The sequence below is a fragment of the Misgurnus anguillicaudatus genome, chromosome 18 (genome assembly GCF_027580225.2).
Source record: "Misgurnus anguillicaudatus chromosome 18, ASM2758022v2, whole genome shotgun sequence".
NCBI lineage: Eukaryota > Metazoa > Chordata > Actinopteri > Cypriniformes > Cobitidae > Misgurnus > Misgurnus anguillicaudatus.
Window position 1 is genome coordinate 22,218,527 of NC_073354.2, and position 25,570 is coordinate 22,244,096.

The window sequence follows — 25,570 nt, forward strand, 5'->3', positions numbered from 1 at the left end:
TTAAGGTTTAGGCTAGAGTGCATACACCTACGGCCAAATTTCGCAAGATCCTCTAGCCACAACCAGCCTTCATTACAGGCGGAACTATTTGGCTGCACGGAAGGTTTCTCCGAATGCACATTAAAATGTAACAACTGTACGGTGTTACACTTTAATGCTCTCGGCTTTAGTTATTATTTTCAATGTTCGATAATGGACAGCAGACCCAATCGGGGACGCGGAGGACATTGGAAAAGAGGAGGTGGAGGTGACACCGGCACCTCAGGTGAACACAGGGGTCGCGGAAGAGGCGGCCACCATCGCGGAAGGGGAAAGAGGGACCATTACAGAGGCAGAGGGCAGTATCATGGACCTCCTGCAGACTTTCGACGAGTGAGTGATAACGTGCTGTCACTTAGTTACAGAATATTTACAATGGAAACCGTAGTTTCTGTCTAAATGCTTTATTTAATACATGCTACTACTTTACTAGTGCATTCAACAAAATAAATAAAAACAAAGACTTTGAGCCTCTCTCAATCTGACAAGTAATTTTATCATTAGCAAAATACTGTGGTGGTATTGATGGTGCATTAGTTAAAACTTTGGTTACCATGGTAAATAAAATTTTCCATGCACCCAAAGTGACATTAAAGTACATTATATCAGTCTATACGCCTGTAATAAAGCCTGTCTCATTGCTTTGTATTGTCTCCATGGCCTAATATATTTCAATAACTTTCGTTTTAGAATCAAGATGATCATGATGACAAAGTAAACCTTGAGGAAGAGGAGGACAGAACCACCTTCACTAGAAGAAAGCTCGAGTCCAATTGGGACCGTTATGAGGAATCGGAGAAACAAGAAATCAATGAAGATGTTCCTACACAGAGAGGAACAGACTACCATGTCCTCCTCACTTCAGCTGGTAAGATTAAGCACACATGCACTCGCTCTGGATCTGTGTCATATTCTCCCACTGTGCGTCTGATGCAGTTCAGGCAAGATACCAAAACCAGAATTAATGTAGGACGAGGATGGTGTTGTTAAATAGTATTCCTGCTGTGAGCTATTGAAATAAAAAGGGCAAAGGAAAGGGCAGAGCTCTGTTTGTTTTGCTCGGTTGGATCTGATTAATGCTGGATTCATCTCATCAGCTACTGTATGTGTGGTGGTTTCACTGGTAAAGTCACTTATAAAATACAGATGCAACCACCAGTCACAACATTTCTTTACATTTTCTTGAATTAAAATAATCTTACAAAATCCCCAATTCCACAACTTTACTGTAAATATTAGTCAAATGGTTATATAAGATTTGTAATTAGGATTATGGTTATGGTACCTCTCAGAAATTCTAGTTCAAACACTTTGAATAATGTGAATTAACTGAGTTAATTTAGCCACAGTAGCAAATTATTAAATTATTGCAAATTTAAAAAAGTTTGCATGTTGTTTAAGGGGAGGTTATTAATAGAAGCTCATAATTAAACAAAATAAACCACTACAGAGGCATTTGTTAAGCAAATTTTATATCTATATCCTGTGTAACTGTAAAACAAGTTTCCATTATGATGTTCTCTTCAGGGATTTTTCTTTGCATAATTTGCCTCTTGTTTCCCTAATCTGTTTCCTCAAAAGCTGCATTGATATTCATGAGATCTATTTGTGTCATCTAATTTTATGACAGTGAAGTGAAGTACAGTAGAGTTATGCTGCCTCTTGTGGTCTAATGGAAAAGGAAATCTATATGCTGTATGTTTATAGTGAATGATTATACTATATGTAGTATACTTATATATAATTTAGGTTTAAAATATTTAATCTATAGATCAGTGCTTTCCAATCCTGGTCCTTGAGGACCCCTTCCCAAAAAGTTTTAGATGTCTCCTTATTTAAAACACCTGATTTAACTTATCAGCCTCCTTCCAACATGGTAAACACGTCTCCCTAACAAGCTTTTAGGTGTGTTAAATAAGGAGACATCTAAATCTTTTTGGTGGGGGGTCCTCGAGGACCAGGATTGGGAAGCACAGCTATAGATTTATTACATGATTGTCATGTCATAAACTCGTGATTGATCGCACATTTTGCCCTAATTTAACACTTTTCAAGTTTTTAATACTTTAATCAACATGGGTGTGGACAAATGTAAATCGTTTATCCAAATGTATGTTTATAATTAGTGAAACCATACTCAACATAGAGCATAAAGAACATAGACATGTGTCAAGGATAGTTGAAATTTATTTTTGAAGAACTTGTAAGTCTATTAAACACATGGAAAAAAGAAGATTGAAAAACCACAGGTTCCCATTTCTTCTCTTCCTTTGCACAGATCTTACACCAGTCTGTTTACATCAGCCATTGTTTTGAATATGACTTTTCCTTTCGGAAGACTCTTTTCTTTCTCCATTTCTGTTTGCTGCTGCATCATTTGTGACCCGTGCACATTGAATCGGAATGAGCACATTAATATAAAAGTTATATTAATATAACTTAATATAATTAATATAAAGTTATTTATATTTTAACGTTCTCTTTTAAAAAAAAAAACTTTCAAACATTGTATGATTTGTTGGAATCTGACAAAACATGACAGAACTACACCTGTTTGAAGTTGACAGAGTCAGCAACGTTAATTTTGAGAAAAATCTAATATTTTTTCAAGGTTCAAAAACAAAGATACCACATCCATAGAATCACAAGTAAAACTAATAGATTTAGCACACACAAAGTCAAAAACAATATCAATATATGGTAAACTTTTTTCTTATATTGTTTGATTGACACTGAGAGAGACAGCTTTTGGATATACCAGTGGCGGCCGGTGACTTTTTTCGAGGGTGCTCGATGCAAAGTTCATCACAACAAGTATGTAACCCATCATGTGTGTGGTTTGTAATTTTTAAAATATGTGTTCGCCGTGTCGATGGATCCTATGTGCATCACGTGTCTTGTCAAAATAAGTGCCTGCTGCAGACACGTCTAAAGGGTTTATGATAAAACAGATGATCGCGTTTGCCAGATATTCGCATAATCTCATGCGTAATCAGAGTATCTGGCAAACGCGATCATCTGTTTTAAAGTGTCTTGTGTGTATTTTGTGAACATGAGCGTCTCTTATATCACAAATGGTTTTGACGTGTGTGCAGCAGGCACTTATTTTGACAAAACACGTGATGCACATGGTTCACATGACGCAACAAAACATATTTTGAAAACACAAGCAACACACATGACACTCCGAACACATATTTTGAATTTGCACCCCTCGGATGAGCAGTCACGAGCTGCCACTGAGATATACTGTATAATGCAATGTTACACATCAGACATTTTTCCTCAATAGTTAACATTTACTTTAGAAATTACAGATTATATTTGCATGAATTTTTAAAACTGCAATTCTGTGATGTATATATCGGGGTCAGGCACTCCCGACTCTGTGTGTCAGTCAATGTGAGGAATAGGGCTGGGTTTCGATTTAGATGTTCCAGATAGATTCAATTTCGATTCGCAAGCTATCATATCGATTCGATTTCAATTCACGATTCAATTTTCGATTCCCGTTCTCTTGTCGATTTTTATACTCGATTCTCGATTCAACTTAATAAATATAGATTTAATACAAATACTATATTAATTAAAAAAAACAGTGAACAGCAGTTTACAAGTGGGTAATTAATAAAAAGAAATTAAAAGCCACAACACTATCGTCATTGTCTTGCTTGCGAAATCTAAAATGCATCCATACTTCTAGATCTCATAGACTTTTTATGTGAAGGTGGCATCAATGTGGATGAAGCACCTGAAACGGCCATTTTAAGCACTGAATGAATGAATGACAGGCTCGCATCTCGCTCCTTGGTAACATCGCGCAAGGCAAAAAAAGAGGATGACATCTAGTGGAGAAGACTAGTAATTAGATTAACGTTAATCTTACGTTCAATGTTTGCAGAAATAAATATGAAAGAAAAAAAATTGATTCTGTTCTTTGAGAATCGATTTTGAATCGTCCACGTTTGAAAAAACGATTAATCGAAAAATCAAGTGAGGAAGATCATTTTTAAGTCTTGTCGCTCTTAATAACTCCTTTAACATCAATCAGGTCCCGAACTTTATCTCTCTTAATAGTTATTTTAACATCAGTCAGGTTCCAAACTTAACTCTCTTAATAATTATTTTAACATCAAGCAAGTCTTGCACTTTTTTCCTCATTCCTGCATGTTTTAAAACCGAAACCAAACTCTCAGACGCGCAAGTGGATAGACAACCATCCTTTGTGTATTAGTTAAGCATTTAAGATGGTACACCTCTTAAAAATCGTACAAAAAAGATAATTTTAGATGTTCAACAACTATTTAGAACATTGGATTCGCTAGACTAGAGCTTAATGGTCTTATTTTTATGAAAACCTCCGACTCATTTAGACAGCACAGGTCACATTTACTGTCTAATGCTGCGTTTACACCATCCGCGTCAAGCGGGAGTGATTTCAATGTTAAGTCAATGTGAAGACGCGTTGACACGCGTCTGGAGGTCTCGCGGTGTGAATGAGGCGTTTAGCGTGCATGTGGCGTTTAGCAGCACATATGGCGCGAATTGAGCGTCTGGCGCAGTGCGCGCGAATGGTGCTTTTTGTGCATTTCGCATTTGACGCGAATTTGCGGCTGATGCCTGATTTGAAATTTTTTTACTTTGGCGGATTTTCGCGCCACGTTAACCAATTAGGAGCCTGCTTGCTGCTGTGACGGCAGCCCCGCCCGGAGTCACTCATTCAACATGAAGGAATGCTTGATATTGTCCGCAGCAGTCACCGGGAGCTATACGACACAAGTTCTTATTTCTATAGAGACAGGAATAAAAATGACCTCCCTCGCTTGGTAGAGTGTCAGTGAGGACATTGGGCAACCTGGTAAGTTGTAAAAACACATTTCACTTTTGAGTCACGTGACGTTTATAGACCCACGGAATTCCTACCGTTTTTTAAACTATTTCCCCCCATAGTAAGGTGACCAAATACAAACCGGTAACTTTCTCGATAAATGCACAATTAACATCAGCCATCTTGCAAACAGACAACCGCATAGTACTTGCGCCTCCCACAAGAAGCGGATTTAGCCTCTGACGTGCGTCAAATGCTTGCTCTAGACGCGCAAATGCATTCAAACTGTTCAAGTGGCAAACTAGGCGCGGTAGAAGCGATTTTGACACCTCAAACGCGCTGGTGTTAACGCAGCATAAGGCTGCATCTCAATTTATTCAACTATGGGCTTGACCAAGGGTCAAACAGAAATTGCGCGTTGCATTAAACGCACGTTAATAAAATTAGAGGCGTTAAAATGAATATGCATTAACGCGTTATAACGCTTTAATTTTGATAGCCCTAATATAATTATATACAAACATGATGAAATGTGAATGCATATTTGTGCATATTTACCTGATAATGTCACACAAAAATGTTTGTCATGGAAACGCACGTAAGGGTCACTCCAAACAAAATGTTTGTTTTTGCTCTCAATTTTTGTATGTTCCGCACACATGTACTATTAGTGATTTCCAGAGGTTTGAACTCATTGACTCCAGTGAATGTGTGGGTGTAATTTGTATTTGTTCTCTAGAGGAATTATGGTATCCATTTAATGAGAAATTTTATATGATGGCTTATCCATCAAAAACATGTTGGTTTTACAACACCACAGCCATGAGGAAAGGAAGTGATTTGTATTGGTCTATTGGATGGTTAAGTTAACAAAACGGCTTCGAAAGGGTATCCTTTTACTTTCTTTTCGTTATATTTGACATGACATCAATTCTTCAGTCTGAGAAGTTGTGAGAAATATTGGTCACACATCTTTTCTTGGTGATTTATTTATAAAGCCATCTTAATAAATCAAAAGATGTCTGTTCCTCTTTGCGTTGCATAGAAAAAGCCACCCAAGTGTCTTGCAAAGTTGCATGACCTTGTCTGCATCACCCCACACACTGTACTGTCCTGTGTCTCATTAGGATTCTGCCGACAGGCACTGATTAGGAACTGTGGTGTTAACAGGCTGATTAGATACAAAATGAGTGTAATTCAGCTTTCACCAGGGACTTACACCCCCTCCTTACCCTTGAGCTTTCTTCTGACCATAACCACAGTCCACATCAGCATTCCTTAACATGGAAATCATTCAGACCTTATTTTATCCTTGCCTTTAGCCTTTTCATTATTTCACTAACCTTCACTTACACGCCTGTACACTGTATCTTGCAATTACACCTGCATTGTAATGACCTCATGAGGGCTCATAAGTGACAAGAGGAAGAGGTGCATAAAGAGATGAGCTGTCTTCAGCATAACACATGGTTGCACCTGTTTGGCATCCTCAGGCTAGATTTGACTGTTCTCAAAGAAGTAAAAATTCACATGAGTCATTTTTTTCTCTGTGTCACGCACATTATAACGCAGAGTTGCATTGACATTGGTATACACATCTGGTATAGGCATAAGGATGGGATGTGAGATGCCAAATATTTCCAAGAAATTCGTTAGATTTGAACAGAAAGAGTATTACATATTACGTCTGATAGTGAAAATGTTCAGAGTGAGAGGCTCCGTGCTTTAGAAAATCATTTGCACAACTGATCAGAGATTAAACTGTCAGATAATCTCAATAACATGTACTGACTGATGACCTTTAGATTTGCATTATTCAATCCATGTTACTAGCAGTGAACTTGTTGCTAGGGCTGGTGACACATTACAATGTCTCTGTTTAGTCACAGCGGATTTGTATGTCTAAGAACAGACGTGAAACCCACAGTACTTTAATATCAATCTGATGAGTAATAATGTAATAATTGTTATCTCATAATATCAGGTCATAATAATAAAATACATCTTAAATTTGTGCGAAGCATACACAATTTTGTAGTTATTTTATAATGGTTTCAGACACAGTCATTATAAGCATTAGCATTGATTTCTGATTGTTTTACAAGTTACTATTGTTAAAAACAGCCTTTTTACAGCATTTTTTATTTACTTGACATGAAATTCAAAAGCAGTGCATGATGTCACAACTAAATATATTTTTTATATTGATCTTTAGTGCTTTATTGGAATTTTCTACAGCTAAAAATTTGATTCTCCATTGCAAATACTGCCATTCACTGTCAACTAATTTTAATTCCGGGTTATAATTTAAAAATAATTTCAAAGAATATCTTTTTTGTTTTTATTTTAGGACTTACGTTTTTTTTTTTAATCCAAATAATAAATATGGGTAACACTTTATTTTATGATGTCTTTGTTACACATGTTACATGTAATTATTATAGTAATAACAGGTAATTATGCATAATTGCATTCAACTGATCCTAAACCAAACCCTATAGTAAGTACATGTTGTTGATGATTATTACTTAGTACTTAAATATATAAATACACTGTAACAGTGATGCCGTAAAATAAAGTGTTACCTATAGAACTTTGGTTAATGATGCTGCCTGGTTAATGTTAACTAAATCGCTCATTAGTAATTACCAATGACTTTTCCTCATTACCTTAAATAAAGTAGAAATCCAATACTTACAGTTTTCATAACCCACTCTTGAACTCCATCCAGATCTACATCCCTTCACTTCTATCCAGTCACGAGTCCTTCATCTTAAATGATGTAATCCTTAAGGTAAACTCTCTCTCTCTTTGCTGTTATTAGATGGTTGTCTAGTACTCACAAAAGAGTCCAAGCGCTGTCAAAAGTCCCCAACATTTGCCGTTAAGCATCTAAAATTGTCCTTCAGAGGAGCAACAGATATCTTGTCTTGTGTAGAAGTCGACGTTCCTCAGTAGTGGAGGAGGCTGATGGGAGATGATGCTGTAGCCCCCTCTGGTTGAATAATGTGTCGCTGTGTGTGGACTCTCTGACAGACACAGATGTGAAAGGCTGGGAGGAGGTCATTCCCACTGGGCTGGGATGATCGTCATGATTTAGGGCAGTGAACAGACAGACATGGGAATGGGAGGAGGAAGAAGAGAGGAGAAGAGGAGACTGAAGCAGAAATGAGAAGGTGAAGGTTACTGATGCTGTAGTCAGTGGGGGTGTAAAAAGCGGTATGATGTTTACTGTTGTATAATGGAGGCATTAATTACTGTTTTTTGACTCAGATTGCAGAACTGTATATAAGTGGGTTGTTGGGGGGGGGGGGTTGGATATACATTTTGTTATTGTTGTAGTTTGGATAACATTTTAGATTTGATTTGGTTTAAAATCAAACTTAAATAATTACAAATTAGTAAGGTTACGGGTAAATTATTTTTCTATTGCTTGTTATTATTTAACTTAATAACTTTGTGATACTGTATTGTTTAATATAGCACTGTGACATTTTGGTTGTTCACAGAAGTATGTAACAGTGGCGGCTCGTGACTGCTCATCCGAGGGGGCGCTAATTCATAATAAGTGTTCGGAGTGTCGTGTGTGGTTCCTTTTTTCCAAATATGTGTTCTGTGCGTCGAGAGATCTTGTGTGCATCACGTGTTTTGTCAAAATAAGTGCCTGCTGCACACGTATCAAAACCGTTTATGATTAAAGACGCAAGACACTCCCTTAACAGTAAACTTTGATTACGCATGAGATTATGCGAGTATCTGGCAAGCGCGAGCATCTCTTTTGTCATGAACCCTTTGGACGCATCTGCAGCAGGCACTTGTTTTGACAGGACACGTGATGCACACAGGATCACTCGACATGCCGAACACATCTTTTGAAAAAAGGAACCACAAATATGATGGGTTACATACATGTTATGACGAACTTCGCATCGAGCGCCCTCGAAAAAAGAAGTCACCGGCCACCATTGGTATGTAAATTCTTGCTTTTCCACAAAAACAGCGCTTCATAAATATATGAGAAGCTCAGATGCAAAAGCCACTAAATGTCACCTCCATCACAAATTTGATGATGAAATGCGAATGCTTAATCAAATACTTTTGCTTCAAGTCCGCTTAATCCCAGCCACAGGACATTTAGAAATTCCGGTTTGTTGGCAGAATCTGTTAAGATTTTTACAAGATAACATGTCAGACGCACTTAGAGAGATTTGCATATGAGCTATAATTGTTTTTAAAGGGGACACATCATGAAAATCTGATTTTTCCATGTTTAAGTGCTATAATTGGGTCTCCAGTGCTTTTATCAACCTAGAAAATATGAAAAAGATCAACCCAGTAACTTAGTTTTGGTCAACCATTCTTCGCAAGCATGTGGAAAAATAGGACATTGAAAATTTGCTCCCCTTGTGATGTCAGAATGGGATAATATATCCCTTTAATCTGCACTATCCAACCACAGCACTGCCATTTTGTGCAGAGATCGGCTCATTTGCATTTAAAAGGACACACCGAAAACAGCACATTTTTGCGCACACCTACAAAGTGGCAATTTTAACATGTTATAATAAAATATCTATATGAGATTACATACGTACTTTGGGGACACCAAAGAATTATTTGACATCTTACAAAAGTTTTGAAAAGTCCCCTTTAAATGTTCGGATGTCTGGATAGGGGAATTTGGGGACATTTCCCCATCCAGATAATCCATCTCAAAATCCCAGGCCAGTGCTTGAGCTAATAATGCTGTATTAGGTCAACAATGTCTATAAATGGCTTGCAGTTATCTCTGCATGTCAAGTTTTCATATTAGCCAATATTTGAACACTTACAAAATGACACGTTTCAACTTTTATTCTCTGTGATATTTTGCACTTACTCTAGCTAAAGATAGACCAAAGGACATACTTGATTTTTATATGGAGAAGTTTGGAGGTGTGGTTTTGATCTTTCTTATTCTCCTTTCCCAGCTGCATCCGTTCAATTAGTTACATCACAGGCCATCAAAGAGGAAGCCTGAATGATGAATGAAAACGAACGCATTCAACGCACACAGATTTAATAGACAGTACAAACATGAAAGTGCTGTGATAAGACTGCAGTGTGTTCAAGGCCCAGGCAATAACACTGTCAACATCAATTTATCCTATATTATAGGCGGCTATAAAGTATAGAGAATATAACATTATAGGTGTGTTTGTGACTATTGAGTACAGGGTTGGCATCATTTTTTCTCACACTTTCAAAGTCAAAAGTCACATATTTATGTCATACTGGCATGTTTACAAGATATAACTTAAAGGATAAGTCAATTTTCTTTAAAAAAAAAATCCAGATAATTTACTCACCACCATGTCATCCAAAATGTTGATGACTTTCTTTGTTCAGTCGAGAAGAAATTATGTTTTTTGAGGAAAACATTCCAGGATTTTTCAAATTTCAATAGACTTTAATGGACATCCACAATTAATGCAGTTTAAATTTGCAGTTTTAAAGGACTCTAAACGATCCCAAACGAGGCATAAGGATCTTATCTAGCGAAACTATTGTCATTTTTTAATCAAATATTGTCACTTTTAAACCACAACTTCTCGTATATCTCCGGTCCTGTGACGTGCCGGCGCGACCTCACGTAATTGCGTTATGCCGTGGAAAGGTCACGTGTTACATATATGAAACGTACATTTGCGGACCATTTTAAATAATAAACTGACACAAAGACATTAATTAGTATCATTTGACATACAACAACGTCGGAACTGTCCTCTTTCTCCACACTTGTAAACACTGGGGCGTAGTTTCGATACGTCATTCATGACCTCTTGACGTGATGACGTATTGCGTGAGGTCGCGCTGGTGCGTCACAGGACCGGAGATAGACGAGAAGTTGTGCTTTAAAAGTGCCTTATTTTTATTGTCAAATCCTTGTTTGGGATCGTTTGGAGTCCTTTGAAGCTGCAATTTTAAACTGCATTGAAACTGTTACATGTTGGGGTCCATTGAAGTCCAGTGAAGTGAGAGGGGTCCTGGAATGTTTTCCTCGAAAAAAAAGGGCATAGTTTCTTCTCGACTGAGCAAGGAAGGACATCAACATTTTGGATGACATGGTGGTGAGTAAATTATCTGGATTTTTTTTAAGAAAATGGACTAATCCTTTAAAGGGCACATATTATGCCCATTTTTACAAGATGTAATTTAAGTTTCAGGTGTGCCTAGAATGTGTCTGTTAAGTTTTAGCTCAAAATACCCCACAGATCATTTATTATTGCATGTCCAAAATGCCTATGTTTTGATGGTAGTGCTGTTGTTGTGTGTACCTTTAAATGCAGATGAGTTACTGCCCTTACTTCCTTTTCAAGATTAAGTGCTTTTAGTTCAAATAGATCTAAATTTCTTTGAATACGATCAGAGACAATAGTATCTTTAGTCCCATTAGTGCTACAATGTGCTAAAGAACCCATTTAAAAAAAAGCTTTGGGGTAAAATTAACCAGTTAGTGACTTTATCAATGTGATGTCACAATAACAAAAACATAAAAAAAAGTAGAAGAGGGTGGATTTTTTTACACTGTAGCGTTGTTGTGTTCACACAGACTCAACATACCGGATATAAATGTCCAAACACCTTGTAAAAGTAGATTTTGTATAATAGGTGTAGTGTGACCATACCTCCATTTTTCCGGGTTGCAGTCCTGGCCAGGATTTCGGGTGCGTTTGCGGAAATTATATTGGTTCAGTGGTTCATGTAGGTTGTCTACTGGCACCTTGCATGGCTCACAACGCTGTCGGTGTATGAACGTGGGAGTGAATGGGTGAATGTGAGGCAAATTGTAAAGCGCTTTGGATGGCCATAGGTCTGTTAAAAGCGCTATATAAAAATGCAGTCCAGTTCATTTCAGTTAAAAACATATACAATCATTATAATTTCATTCTTACCTTGAAATGTTGCTTTTCTAAAATAGAACCTGAAATAATAAACATTGATGATGTATGCGGTCGACAAATATGACTTCTGCACCCGAAATCCTGGCCAGGACATTTCCCAGAAAATAGTCACCCTAAATAGGCATTGCCAAGTTGGACAAGATTTCCAGGCTTCTGAGTTTATTGATCGTTATGAGATCATAATGAAGGATATGAGCCATATAAGCATGTACCCTGGAGGACTAACAACCAAGGGCATAGATATACAGTGACAGCATCTGTTCATCTGACCTAACACAGCATGTCTCCTCTGGGTCTCAGGTGGCCTGCAGACACAGACTTAGACCTACACACTGTATCTGATGTAGTACACTCAGGTTACACTTCAGTGTTGGAGCAGTAAATTAAACCAAAGCTATGACTAGCTGACTAGCAATGATGAGTAGCTGAATTTTGGAGCTTTTAATGCTCATGCAGGAAAGGCATGGTCATTTATTATCAGTGACATGGCACCTGCAGCAAACCACTTCATGTCAGTTTCTTGATTTTCCACCTGTGGCCCAGGTTCTGTCAAGTTCACCAGCTGGACGCTCCAAAATGACTGCACCCTGGCAGGTCACAGTACCCCTGCCAGTATCCTGTCTTGCACAGACTAAGTTATCAACATAGAGTCATAGCACTTTAATTGCTTTTAAGCAGATTTATTGGCACTTCACAGAGTTTTTTTACCTTAAAATAACGTTTCCAAAAAAGTTTCAGTCGTTCATCCACTCGAAACAGGGTGAACGGCACTTTCACATTCGCTTTGCGTATTGGCCAAAACCGCACTAAATAAGTTTCCAACCATCGGGTCGCGGTCCAGTAGTTCGAGTGAAAACTACAAAAACTTGCTTTAGGGCAGACCTACAATCCAATCAGAGCCAGCTTTGCTGCAGTAGGCTAAATGATTTACGACAGTGGTAATAGACAATTCCGCTTTCAACCTGTAGGGGGAGCAAAGAGCAAAAACTCTTTAGTGTTGCTTTAATATTATATAAAATAGCAAGGTTATATTTTCAATGTTCTTTACATTAAATGGGATGATTTTAAAAAACTTGCTAATTGACTTTAGCTATCTCACAGCAATTCATTACTATTTTATGAGGTTGCAAATTCACATCAGTTCATGATCTCATTTGTAAAATTTGCTTTAGTCCCATTGCAGTTGGGTTGAATGGTGTTTCGTTAATGCGTTCTACATTTTTTATATGATTCACTTCATGCAAATTAATACGAATTGGCTATATATTTAAGCACAAAATACAAAAAAAATCCATTGAGATTAAGCTGTTTTTCCTTGCACGCATGGGTATTTTCGGAAGAATGCTACAGCTGTCTTCTCTGCTGTATAAATGCTCGCCACCTGCGTTATTTGGCTGTTTTTTGAGCATGCACATACTGTGTATGTGTTAAAGTAATTGTAGTCCCCTGCATCAAATGCGGACAGTAATGATGATGCGGGGGTGTGCTGTTTCACCCACACAGAGTATCAGAATGTCATCTCTGAATCTCTGTTATAATGTGTAAGAGAAACAACAGCAGTGTTAATGACTGTGCATCTGTTTTCACTCTCATTTTGTTGTCTGCTTTTTTTACCGCAACACCTGTGCAATTTGCATGAAGCTGTTTTTCACCATTCAGGCATTTAGGAAAGTATTATGAAGAAATAGATTTAGTATTGCCTTTTTTTATTTTGTATAGTTTGTATTAACATGTTTAATTTTATGTGAGATGAGAGATGTTTATTTTCTATAGTCCCACAACAACGTGGGAGCTTTTTTCCAGTTTGGTTCAAGTGCCTCTTCTGCAGAAATAATGCCGTATAATGATACCTTTTAACTAGCGTGAATATTATTGTGTATCCAATGAGGCCATTTTATAATGCTGCCAAAAAGTAATCTCCTGATGGACCCTTTTCAGTACATTTATGCCCAGACATGCATTATTTGGGGCAGTGATGATATTCGGGGCATGAAGTCCATTGGCATTTGGGAAAAAAATAGATCTATTTTCTGCTGTTGATTGAATGCAGAAATTTCCATGGTTCGGTTTATACATGTTACTGTAGCTCAGCTGGTAGAGCATTGTGTTAGCAGCGCAGAGGTCATGGGTTTGATTTCCAGGGAATACAGATACTGATACAAATGTATTTTGAAAGCACTGCAAGGATAAAAGTGTCTGCCAAATGTGCACATGTAAATTTCTCTTTGTTTTTCAAGCCTATTATCAGAGTTTAAAGGAACCATCTTTAAGTTGTTGAATATCTGCTTTATCTCCATCTATGCATGTCATGGTGTTAGTTACGTAGTTTAGCTTAGAGGTCTACCTATAAATTGAGATTGCAGTCTAAATGTCTTTTTGCAGTGCTTTTGAAAATTTTAATTTGGTTTTGTTCGTTGGGTAAATGACGTGAATTATTTTGTGTCCGTATTGATAAATTAAATGTAAAAAGGTTAAAATTTCAAAATAAATTTGCAGATTACTTGCATATATTCTTTTTTTTTTTGAGGACCAAGTCTAAAATTTCTGGTTTTATTTCATTTTGAAAGAATATTTGGGGAATAATTGCAAAAATGTCAATGTGGTGTAACCGGTCTGTGTCAATTGGTGTAACTAATTTTTTTTTTAAATTATAAATATATTCATAAAAAATATGGAATAAAATATAATCATCTAGTTTAGTGTAATGTGATTTTTTTACATACATTTTAACATCATTTGTCAAGATTATTTAGAAAACAGAACTGTTTTCAGCATATATCAGGACAAATATTACAAAAACGCATTAAAATGTACATTTAGAAATAATTAATAAAATTAGATTTTTAAATGTTTTTTATGAGATTTAATATTTCTCATTCTTTGGCACAATTGGCGGTTACTCCATTGAAAAATTTCAGGTCCATTAAGTCTTAACTTTCATAATATTAGTGCAAATGTAATTTTGTATTGCATAAAATTACCACAAATACACTGTGCATTGAAATAAACCTGATGCATGCTTTTAAAACAAGTTTTTTTTTTAATTCTCATCTTGCAAAACCGTTTTTGTCACTGACCCAGTTGCAGTTTTGTTTCTGTTAATTTTGAGTGACTTCCAGACACGTCACATCTATATCAAGTTTTTTTGGCCTGGATATTGAGGATAAATGTGTTATTTTAGGTAACTTTAAAAATATATCTACAACACAAAAATACCTATTTTTGTTGTACTGTATATCAAGCCATATATAAAAAAGTAAGTTACCTGGTTGCTTTAAAAAAATTGTTAATTCAACTTAAATCTATTAGTTAACTCAAAAAATAGTGTAAAACTGTTGTAAACTAATATTTTTGTAAGTTGAATTAACTCAAAATGTTTTAACAGTGATAAAATATGGGTTGTCCATGGAAATCTCTTTAATCTCTTTTCTTCTGTATTGTAAATGTTGACTTGCATTTCCCCACAGTTGTTTGTGTACTCTTGTGTTACTTCCGTGTCGATCATTGTCTTGCCATCTCCTCTAATCAAGAGTAGAGCATTGAGTGGTTCATTCATCTCTATGGTAATAAATTACTCCTCTAAATCACTTATTAAGATTAGCCACAGCTGTATAACATGTTGATCGGTTCAGCCCAACATCTCAACTGCAGTGCAAACCATAGATAAGAAATACGTCACATTTTTCCGCTTGATAAAGCCTTTCCTATCTCCAATCTCAAGGAAAACAGCTGACCACTCCTCCTAATTTAGAGAATTGAGCAAATGTTTCCTGGTTTTACTTTAATCCTTTCTTTGCATCTTTCTATATTTAAATTACTTTAACCATAGATGGAGTTTGGGAGGGCGGGAGCCAATTATAATTTTGTCTAAGGTATTATTGAAATAGGAATATAAGAATTCATATTTTATTTGTCTGATCTTAAAATTTTAATTGGTAGACTGAGTAACTTAAGGCTAAAATATAAATATAAAAATATTTAAAAAACATTCATCTCTTGCTAATCTTAAAGTAGTGCAGTAAAGCTCTGGCAAAGCAGCTTTACAGTAAATATAGTGTAGTACATATATAAAACAGAGGCTTATGAAATACATTGAATATATCATATTACTACAAAATTCACACAGATTAGCAGTAACAACTGTGAAACCAGACCCTACCGTTATATATAAGTAGTGCTGAAAAAAAAGCATGTGTATAATTTTTTTAAAATAAAATGTTTGTGTTACCATTATGCCAGCTGTAGAAATAATAATCTGTAGGATTGTAAACAGTTTGTAATTAAAAATAATAAAAATATATGCAAAAAAATAAATGTATGTTGTAATTCCAAGGTGCAAAATATGTATTATATGTAAATCTATGTAAATATTTATGATTTTTATATAGTAGTTGGAATTGACCTTCTAAGACCTGGATGTCCACATACGTGGATATCAAATTTTTTTTGGTGTTTGGACCATAATACTTAATTCTGTGTGACTGGAACCTGTTGTACACAAACCTGGACAATTACACTGCTTCATGTTTAAAGAAAAATATTTGGTTATTATATTTATTGGTTCTTCCTAACCCCAAAATAGCTGGTGAGTATGTACTTGGAATTCCTGCAGCTATTTCAATTAGATATTTAAAGAAGTAAATATTATCAATTTAACAGACATGAAAGATAAATAGAGAATAAAGTCTATTGCTGGGAGCAGTGTAGGTCAGATTGGATGGCTTCTGAGATGAACCCAACCACATTGTCCTCTTTGAAGGACCTCTGTTTTCCAGGGACACCGGTTACTGGGGCTTATCTCAGACTTTCGTCTGTTATAGGGGTCGAGTTATCATGGCTTGTTCATGACCTATGGGTATCTCAAGAAGGAGGGCCCTTACACCATTCAGGAGGGACCATCTCTTATACCGTCCTTTAGTAGTCTGGTTGTAGGACAGAATCTGAGCAAACTAGGAGGAGGTGGATTCATTAATGAATATATAATATATAGATTGGTTGTAGGACAGTTGTGACAGTTATTTCCCCTTTGTATCAATAGATAAGCAAATCAATTACATCAACAAATGGAAAATCTCATGATTATCACTGATTTAACATCAATGGCCCGAGTTTAAATTGTTTATCAGAGCATAACAAAAGCTTTAGTTTTTCTCAACATGCTTGTCATCTTGTGGTGTAATAGAGGTTTATTCCCTTCTTTTGAATATTGAGAAACATGGCAACATTTATGTTTTGCAGTTGAAACCGTATTTGTCCAAATTTTCATGCTTTTTCCAGGCTAGAATAAATTAGGCATACAGCATGTATGAGAGCGAGCAATGCATTCATTTTACTCTGTTATGTCTGGCAGACTGACCCAACAGCAGTGTATGCATACAGATGAAATCGATGGATGTATTTTGTCCACTCAGTTGTGATTTCATTTGAACAGAAATATGTTTTTCTTAATCTTTGATTTAGGAAGATCTGGTCCCTTTACACTGTAAAGATTTGTTGGTTCAACATCAAGTAAGTTATCTGGTTAATTCAACTTAAATATTATTAGTTAATTGGTCAAAACAATTGTGTAGTTGTCAACTAATATTTTTAAGTTGAATTAACTTTTTATGCAGCGTAAACAATTAATTTAAACTTTCGTGACTAGTGAGGAGTTGCTATTAAAGTTGAATTAGCTTAAGTTATTTCAACTGTTGAAATTAATTGTAAATTCCAGTTGATTCACCTTAATATTTAAGTGCAACGAGGAATTTTTACATTCTTAAATATAATGTTTTGATACTGCACTTACACAACTGTAATACCGTCCCAATGATCAAGGCTGAAAGCAGAGGATTTAATCTAAAGCTAATTTTATTGATTGTAGCCATTTCATGTTTTTTTTATAATGTTTTTTTTATTCATATATTATATCCAAGCTCAGATAGAATTGTTTAAAATGTGTTAACCAAGTTTAAGTCCACACACACTAATAGGAAAACCATTGCCATGCCCTGTGGCAGCTGCTCTTGTGTGCTTGTATGAAATCTTATTGTTTATTGTGCTACTTGTTTTGAATGTTCAGCTTGAATCAGTTTAATTGCAGTCATCACAGGCTGATTTATTTTGATGGTTCAGTTCATTACAGAGTTGCTTTGTGTTAATTGGCTCAGCCATGATTTGCTCAAGAGCCGTGACAAAAAAGAAAATTAGCAGCTTCTTCCATCGGGCTGCAGGCCCCCAGAGTAAAGTGCCATTTAATGACAGTAAGTCCTCTAAGCTCTGTTTAATGGTGCAGGACTTGTAGTTTCGCAACATTTCACGGTCCTAGTGCCATCAAGTGTTTTGTAGGGTCCATGAAAAGCCAAGAACTGTAGTTTCTTTAGTTTAGCAGGCTAAGTAGAAGAGTAAATAACCTGCGGTTATAGCTCTGTTGTCATTGAGAGGACAGGTCAGAGAAGCCTAGAGAGAGAGAGAGAGAGAGAGAGAGAGAGAGAGAGAGAGAGAGAGAGACATCTGCCAGAGTCACGTTATGCCAGCAGCACTGACACTGTTGAACACACTTGAGTTCTTACTATCAAGCCCTGCTTGTCTTACACCTTTAAAGGGATAGTTCACACAAAAATGAAAATAATGTCATTAATGACTCACCCTCATGTCGTTTCAAACTCGTAAGACCTCCGTTCATCTTCATAACACAGTTGAAGATGTTTAATATTTAGCCCGAGAGCTTGTTGACCCTTCATTGAAAATCTACGTACGGTATACTGTCCATGTCCAGAAAGGTAATAAAAACATCATCAAAGTAGTCCATGTGACATCAGTGGGTCAGTTAGAATGTGTTAAAGCATCGAAAATACATTTTGGTCCAAAAATTACGACTTTAATCCGCATTGTCTTCTCTTCCACTTCTGTTGTGAAGCGCATGCACAAGACTAAAGTCACGTGACTGCAGTGACGCGGCTGACGTGTTATCCTTAGACATGTTAGCAAAGTTTTTTTTTTCAAACTTACAGCGTGCGTCTTCCTCAGACTGTAAACGAAGCCCTGAAACAGCTTGGGCGCACCAGATAACACGTCAGCCGCGTCATAGGTCATCTTTAGTCTCGTGCATGCGCTTCACAACAGATGCAGAAGAGAAGACAATGCCGAACAAAGTCGTTATTTTTGGACCAAAATGTATTTTCGATGCCTCAACACATCCCAACTGACCCACTGATGTCACATGGACTACTTTGATGATGATTTTATTACCTTTCTAGACATGGACAGTATACCGTAAATAGATTTTCAATGAAGGGTCAACAAGCTCTCGGTCTAAATATAAAACATCTTAAACTGTGTTCTGAAGATGGGCGGAGGTCTTGTGAGTTTGTAGCGACGTGAGGGTTAGTCATTAATGACATTATTTTCATTTTTAGGTGAACTATTCCTTTAAAATTATGTAGGGGATTTATAGTGAATTTAACTTGTTTAATTTAACATGTTTTCTTAAAAAAATGTTATAGGAATATGAGGGATATTTATGCAATGAAAATGCAGGAACTTGCCAAAATTGCGGCAAAAACTGTGTGAACTTGCAAAAACTGTTTGCAGCTTTTCATTGATGTTCACGTTGCATATTTACGTCACTTCCTAACATTCCCATGACTACAGGGGACATGGCTGCGCATGTGTGAAGTAAATGCAACATTTTTCGACTTTCTGCTAAAGATATATATGACTTTTTGCTACGAAAATGCTGGGATTATGAAGTCATGCAAGCCCCACCTGTTTTGCGAGCAGAAATTTGCAATTCATGCGGCAAAAGTGTGGCGTATTTAAAAAATACGGGCCCCGCATAAATATGCGGACATTGGCTACTTATGCATTGAATCATGTGATCGCATAATCAGGTTTTTCTGGAGGGACTGATATACTAAATAACAACATTTCTTTCATTCTGTTCGATATTTGTTGGGTTATTTTTCTTTTATTTAAACCCATTAACAGTCTTTCTACATTTACATCATATTTGCACACTTCTAGCATAAATACGGCAACAACACATCAGCACGTCACGTGCACCTGATTTGCTATATTAACTTTTTTACCATCTTAGTAGTGCTTTGCTGGCTCTTGCCTCGGATGCTGACAGGACCTTTGTTCATTGTTATGGCAGCTGTTTCCATGACTCTGTCAAAGCCAGTGAAGGAAACTTGATCAAATTGGCTGGATGGCATCTCCTGTCCACATCCCACTCACAACTGTGTTTTCCACATCAGCTGGTGTGTACCTGACAGTCTCTTTAGCTTTAGGTGGACTCTTGTTTTCTTGTGACGTCCCTTTAGTTCACACACAGTGGACTTGTCATATTTGTTTTTCAACAGCTTGCTTTTTCATAAAGATCCAGTAGCTTACTTGGTGGTAGAGCATTACATAAGATCATGGGTTTGATCACAGTGGTCATATATGCTAATAATGTGTATGGGTGATTCTCACGAAAACTTGGTTTTAAAAATGTCAAGCATGAAAATGTAAAAATTGCTTAAATTTACTTTTTTTCCCACCAGACATTGAAAAACAAAGTCTGGAGTAAATGGGAACATTATTTTAAAAACTTTTACTTATCATTTAACACTTTTTGTAACATAATTAAAAAAATTAGTCCTAAAAAATCTCATTACCGCAACAGTCAGAAAACATCAACACTGACATATTTTCAAAATGACATGACAAACCTGAAAGAACATAATTTGGAGATTCTGCACATGCATTTAAAATCAAAGTATTATGCTTCTATTAATTCAATTAACATTTAATAAGCATCTGTTGCGGTAATGATAATCAAAATGTCGTGTAAGCATTCTGAAAAGACAATATTTCAAATTAACTGTAAAAAAAATGATCTTACCTGGTAGCCATCTTGAAGTAACTGGTCCATGTGCTTGGTCACTCAAAATCAAACTTTATTAAAATTCTGTATGTGTGCTTAAACTGTTCTCAAAAAGTGTTGCGGAGGATGAGAACATCAGGCATGGACACATCATTTTCCTAATTTTTCTTCATTATTATTATACATGAATATTCAGTAAAATTTTCTGTCATCTAAAGTAGTCTAGCAAAACATCTATTTATTTTTTTTCTTAATATTTTTGTGTTAATTTGATTAAATTACAACATAACGCATGTTCAAACACAGCCGGACACATTGCGGTAATGAGAATTTCAGCAGAAAATGATATAAAATTTCCAATTATAAATTCTTATGTTGAAATCACACATTGTGCAAGGTAGAACACAGTATTGTGTTAATTCTGATGCTTTTTAATGTTACTATATTACACATTTTAAAGCTAAAATCATTAGTGCCGTGGGGTTTCAATGGTTTCGTGAGAATCACCCGTATAGTTTCAATGCACAGTAGCCATTCTTGATAAAAACGTCTGCCAAATGCATATATCTCAATCGCCAGTTTTGTGTAACTCTTTTTATGTTTAGAGTGTCTCTTTATTTACTCAAAATAAAAAATGAAGTAAATTTTTACTTTTATTCACGTATGTGCCATAAATGACAACTCGTTTTCAGATCCTCTCTTTTGAAGTCGCATCCATTCACTTGACCTTGTAATCCTGTCCTGTATAATTAGTGGCAGCGTTGCCAGCTGCGGTTGGCAAGTTTGTGTTTAGTTGAAAGAGTTTCATTGATGTTACGGGCAGTAAGTGTAAGTCCTGCTGTTTTGTTTCACGCTGGCCAGATCAGCTGTGTGTGACAGACCCACACTCGCTTTCTTCAGCTGTCCACACTCGCTGCTGCTGCAGATTTCACGCTGATCAGCGGTGCCAATGAGAAATGACTTCAAAAGATAACACGCGTTCAGCTGATGCCATAGAGGTGTGCAGTGAAATGAAGGCGCAAGATTATGCAAGATAATTTATTTATTTTAAATTCCATTTTATTGTGGAATGATGTAAAGAAACACCTGCTAAATTGGTAACACATTTTATTAAAAGATAATATTCACAGTAAACTTTTTTTACAATTCCTGGCAATCATTTGAATTTCTGTCAGTGGGCCGTATATTCAGTCGGTGAGTTCAGAAAGCTAAGAATAATTTGCATTGAATGTTTACTGCTCTTTGAAAACTTATTTCTATTAATACAACTGTGGATGGTGACTCAGTCTGTACTCTTGTTCAGTTAATACATCTACAACCTTTCTATCTGTTTTAGGCGACTCTTACACACAGTTCAGATTCTCAGATGAGAAAGACTGGGAGATGGACACGCTGGCAAAAAATCAGGTACATTATCTGTGACTAGTCAAGTAAACAAACCTATAAATAGGATTTCCCTTGAATTTTGAGCTGTTGGAAGAAATATCTGTCACGCATTGATTGTGATTTCAGATTTCAGCTCTGTTTATAGATCTGACAGCTCTGACTCAGTCACTTGAAGAGCTTCCACTCCACACACGACTTAACCTGGAGGCTGAACTTGTTCAGGTAGTTAACTGTCTGTCAAGATTTCCTCTTAAAGGGACACTTTTTTTGAACATATGCTCATTTTTCAGTTCCCCTAGAGTTAAACATTTGATTTTTACCGTTTTGGAATCCATTCAGCTGATCTCTGGGTCTGGCGGGTACCATTCTTTGCATAGCTTAGCATAATCCATTGAATCTGATTAGACGATTAGCATCGTGCTAAAAAATTAAAAAACTATTCAAAACTTGACTCTTCTGTAGTTACATTGTGTACTAAGACAGACGGAAGTGCATTGTGCAGTACGTAATATCATTGCGCCTCCTGCAGCCATGTTACGGCAGCAAAGTCCTTGTTTATTACGCCCGAATGAGAGTATAGCTCCTAGCCATATCTGCCTTGAAAATCACAACTTTTAATTTAGTGTCGGTCTTAGTACACGATGTAACTACAGAAGAGTCAAGTTTTAAATAGGAAAAATATCCAGACTCTGGTCATTTATGAGCGCGATGCTAATGGTCTAATCAGATTTAATGAATTATGCTAAGCTATGCTAAAAGTGGTACCGCCAGACCTGAAGATCAGCTGAATGGATTCCAAAACAGTAAAAATCAAATGTTTAACTCTCAGGGAGCTGAAAAATTAGCATATTTTCAAAAATAGTGGAGTGTCCCTTTAAAGCTTCTTCATATTATTATTTGTACACACTGTTTAAAATGTTTTTCATGTACCCTAGTAATATGGTGAACATTTTGTTTATATGTTTCAGGTGACTCCTGTTCAACTGCCATCTGTGACAGCACCTCACAAAACAGACATAACTGTAGCAGGTGGACTGAAGGCTCCTCAGGTGAGCCGCGACTCGGGGCTGGCCGTAAAGTCTGGTCCAGGTTTAACCTCAGCCCCCTTGGTCTCGATAGATGTCGAGCCTCCCACAGATGATGTTGACGCGGAGCTCGACCTTCTCCTCAACCTGACTAAGCCTGTTACACAATTTGCTTCATCGGAATATAAGACTATAATGGATGAAATCCTAAACAACCCAGTGACAGGTAATAGCAGAAGTTGTTTATACTGTAGTGCTCTGTCATATGTAAGATGTTAAGATGTCTTCTGGGGTGAAGGGAGGGTTTGTGTGATGTTGGATCAGAGGTCAGCCTTCCACCTGACTTCAACTCTCTTGTGAAGATGCGTTGTACGGCATAGTTTATAAAGTTTGAAATATAAATGTTTCCTTACAAAGACCCATCCATCGCTTCACCATAGAAGACTTATGATAACAATATGGATTTGGTTTTTGGATGGATGGATTCACTTTTTGGAACTTTAAAAATGGGACGCTATCTAATGCCATTATAAAGCTGAAAAGTACCAGGATATTATTTAATATAATTACGACTGTAGTTATATTTATTTCTGCCCTTAAGAATGGGCTGAATTTTCATTTAGGGGTGAACTATTCCTTAAAAATATTCAGTAGTAGTTCACCCCCCATGCCCCCTCCCATTTAGTTGAAACAGACAAATAATTTGCTATTAAAATAACATAGTTCTTAATATTTTTGTTTTGTTTTCAGTAGTAATATCTAAAAATTCTTAAATCAAGATGTATTTTCTTGATGAGCAAAATTACAATAAAGAAAGTAAGTCTGTTTTTAAATAAAAACATACAATTTCAGGGAAATTAAAACAAAGCAAAACAATGCCAATGGGTGAGGAGAAATTTTCTTGAATTAAGTGTTTAAAAAAAGTAAACTTATTTCAAGATTTTTTTTTCTCACTCATTGCAAGACAAAAATACTAAGAAAGTCAATTTTGCAGTGTACGTTTTCATCCCTCAAGTGGGTTACTTAATGTCTTTTAAAGCAAAGCGATTTGTTTTAATTATTAAAAATTATTAATTATTATTAATAGGTTTTTAAATATTTTACATTTTTAAAGTTTATTTTGTGATCAATATGTCACATGTCAATAGAAACAGAGATCAGCATGCTAAGTTATAATTTGACAGCACATTTGTAATCTAATTAGTGATTGTGTGTCCCTTAACAATACACACATATAACATTGTCAAGAACCAATAAAATACATTTCTTTTTTTTTTTGATTGAATTTCTAATTGTTTGTATTTTTTTACTTAATTCTAATTCTGTCATCCTTATTTAATTTTTTTTATTTTGTAATTTACAAAATTACATATTCATCTCACTTTACATTAATTTACATGACCCCTTAAGTAGTATTAATGGTATTTTTTGTAAGTAAATTGCAATGTAGCTACCTACTTTTTTCAAAAGGGTAGCTTGAATTCAGTTGAAGTGCTTTAAATAACAAGTAGCTTGTTACTTTTAAAGTCCCTGTAAAGTCAGATATTACATGTGTGTTAGTAGCCAGCCAACCAAATATAAATGCTGGAAAAAATAAATAGGCAGCATTCTCTGCTCTACATGGTGGGGTTTGGCGCCAGAACCACACCCACTTGCGAGATAGCTGCCATCTTTCTCAACTTTTAAATGCAGCTACATCCTAAGTGGATGTTTGCGATTGTGTTAGAGGCAGGGCCATGCACAGTGGCTCAAGTGCGTCATTGATTGTCATAATCAGTGGTGGCCGGTGACTTCTTTTTTTGAAGGGCGCTCGATGCAAAGTTCGTCACAACATGTATGTAGCCCGTCATGTGTGTGGTTTGTAATTTCAAAATCTGTGTTCTGCGTGTCGAATTCCTATGTGCATCACGTGTCTAGTTATTTTGAGAAAACACGTGATGCAGATGATGCAACAAAGACATATTTTGAAAACACGAGCAACACACGATACTCCAAACACACATTTTGAATTTGCACCCCTCGGATGAGCAGTCACGAACCGCCACTGGTTACAATCATGAACACAGAAATGGTGAAAAACTGCTTAGCATTTCAGTACTACATAGTAGTCTTTGTAGCATGTTTCAACACTGGTGTTTAAATGGTAATATTGTGATTTTATCAACAGCTGCAGTGGAAGAAAAGAAAGAAAAAATTGCTGATGCAAAAGAAACAAAGCCAGAAGTGAAGGAAGAATCTGAATCCACGAGACGGGAACTGACAGAGGAAGATCTGGAGGACTGGTTGGACAGCATCATTTCCTGACCTGAGAACTTTCAGTGGCATAAAGTGATGCGTCTATTACTGACACCAGTGACTGAAACAAGTGTCACGGATAAAATAAGCAGATACGCTAACGCTGACATAGCTTTACCTCTGTGTAGACGCTGCCGTAGTCCATCAAATAAACACAAGACTGCTTCAGTCATCTTTTTTGTGTTACTCAGTGAGTGCTTGT

At 36.3% G+C, this 25,570-nt stretch overlaps 1 protein-coding gene across 1 annotated transcript; it reads left to right on the top strand.

The window, feature by feature from the left end:
* The first annotated feature begins 92 nt into the window (after positions 1–92).
* aven (apoptosis, caspase activation inhibitor) lies at positions 93–25,540 on the top strand. Its single transcript, XM_055187144.2, has 6 exons — positions 93–372; positions 730–907; positions 21,999–22,069; positions 22,175–22,270; positions 23,017–23,299; positions 25,241–25,540. The coding sequence occupies exons 1-6, from the start codon at positions 193–195 to the stop codon at positions 25,375–25,377; spliced, it is 945 nt and encodes a 314-aa protein (XP_055043119.2). The 5' UTR covers positions 93–192; the 3' UTR covers positions 25,378–25,540.
* Positions 25,541–25,570: the final 30 nt, after the last annotated feature.

What these genes read in the sequence shown, in the direction of transcription:
- aven (XM_055187144.2), top strand. Translation starts at nt 193, where the DNA reads ATGGACAGCAGACCCAATCGGGGACGCGGAGGACATTGGAAAAGAGGA. An exon ending in CTCCTGCAGACTTTCGACGA is followed by an intron (nt 373 to 729) that starts GTGAGTGATAAC and finishes CTTTCGTTTTAG; the next exon opens with AATCAAGATGATCATGATGA. An exon ending in TGGAGGCTGAACTTGTTCAG is followed by an intron (nt 22,271 to 23,016) that starts GTAGTTAACTGT and finishes TATATGTTTCAG; the next exon opens with GTGACTCCTGTTCAACTGCC.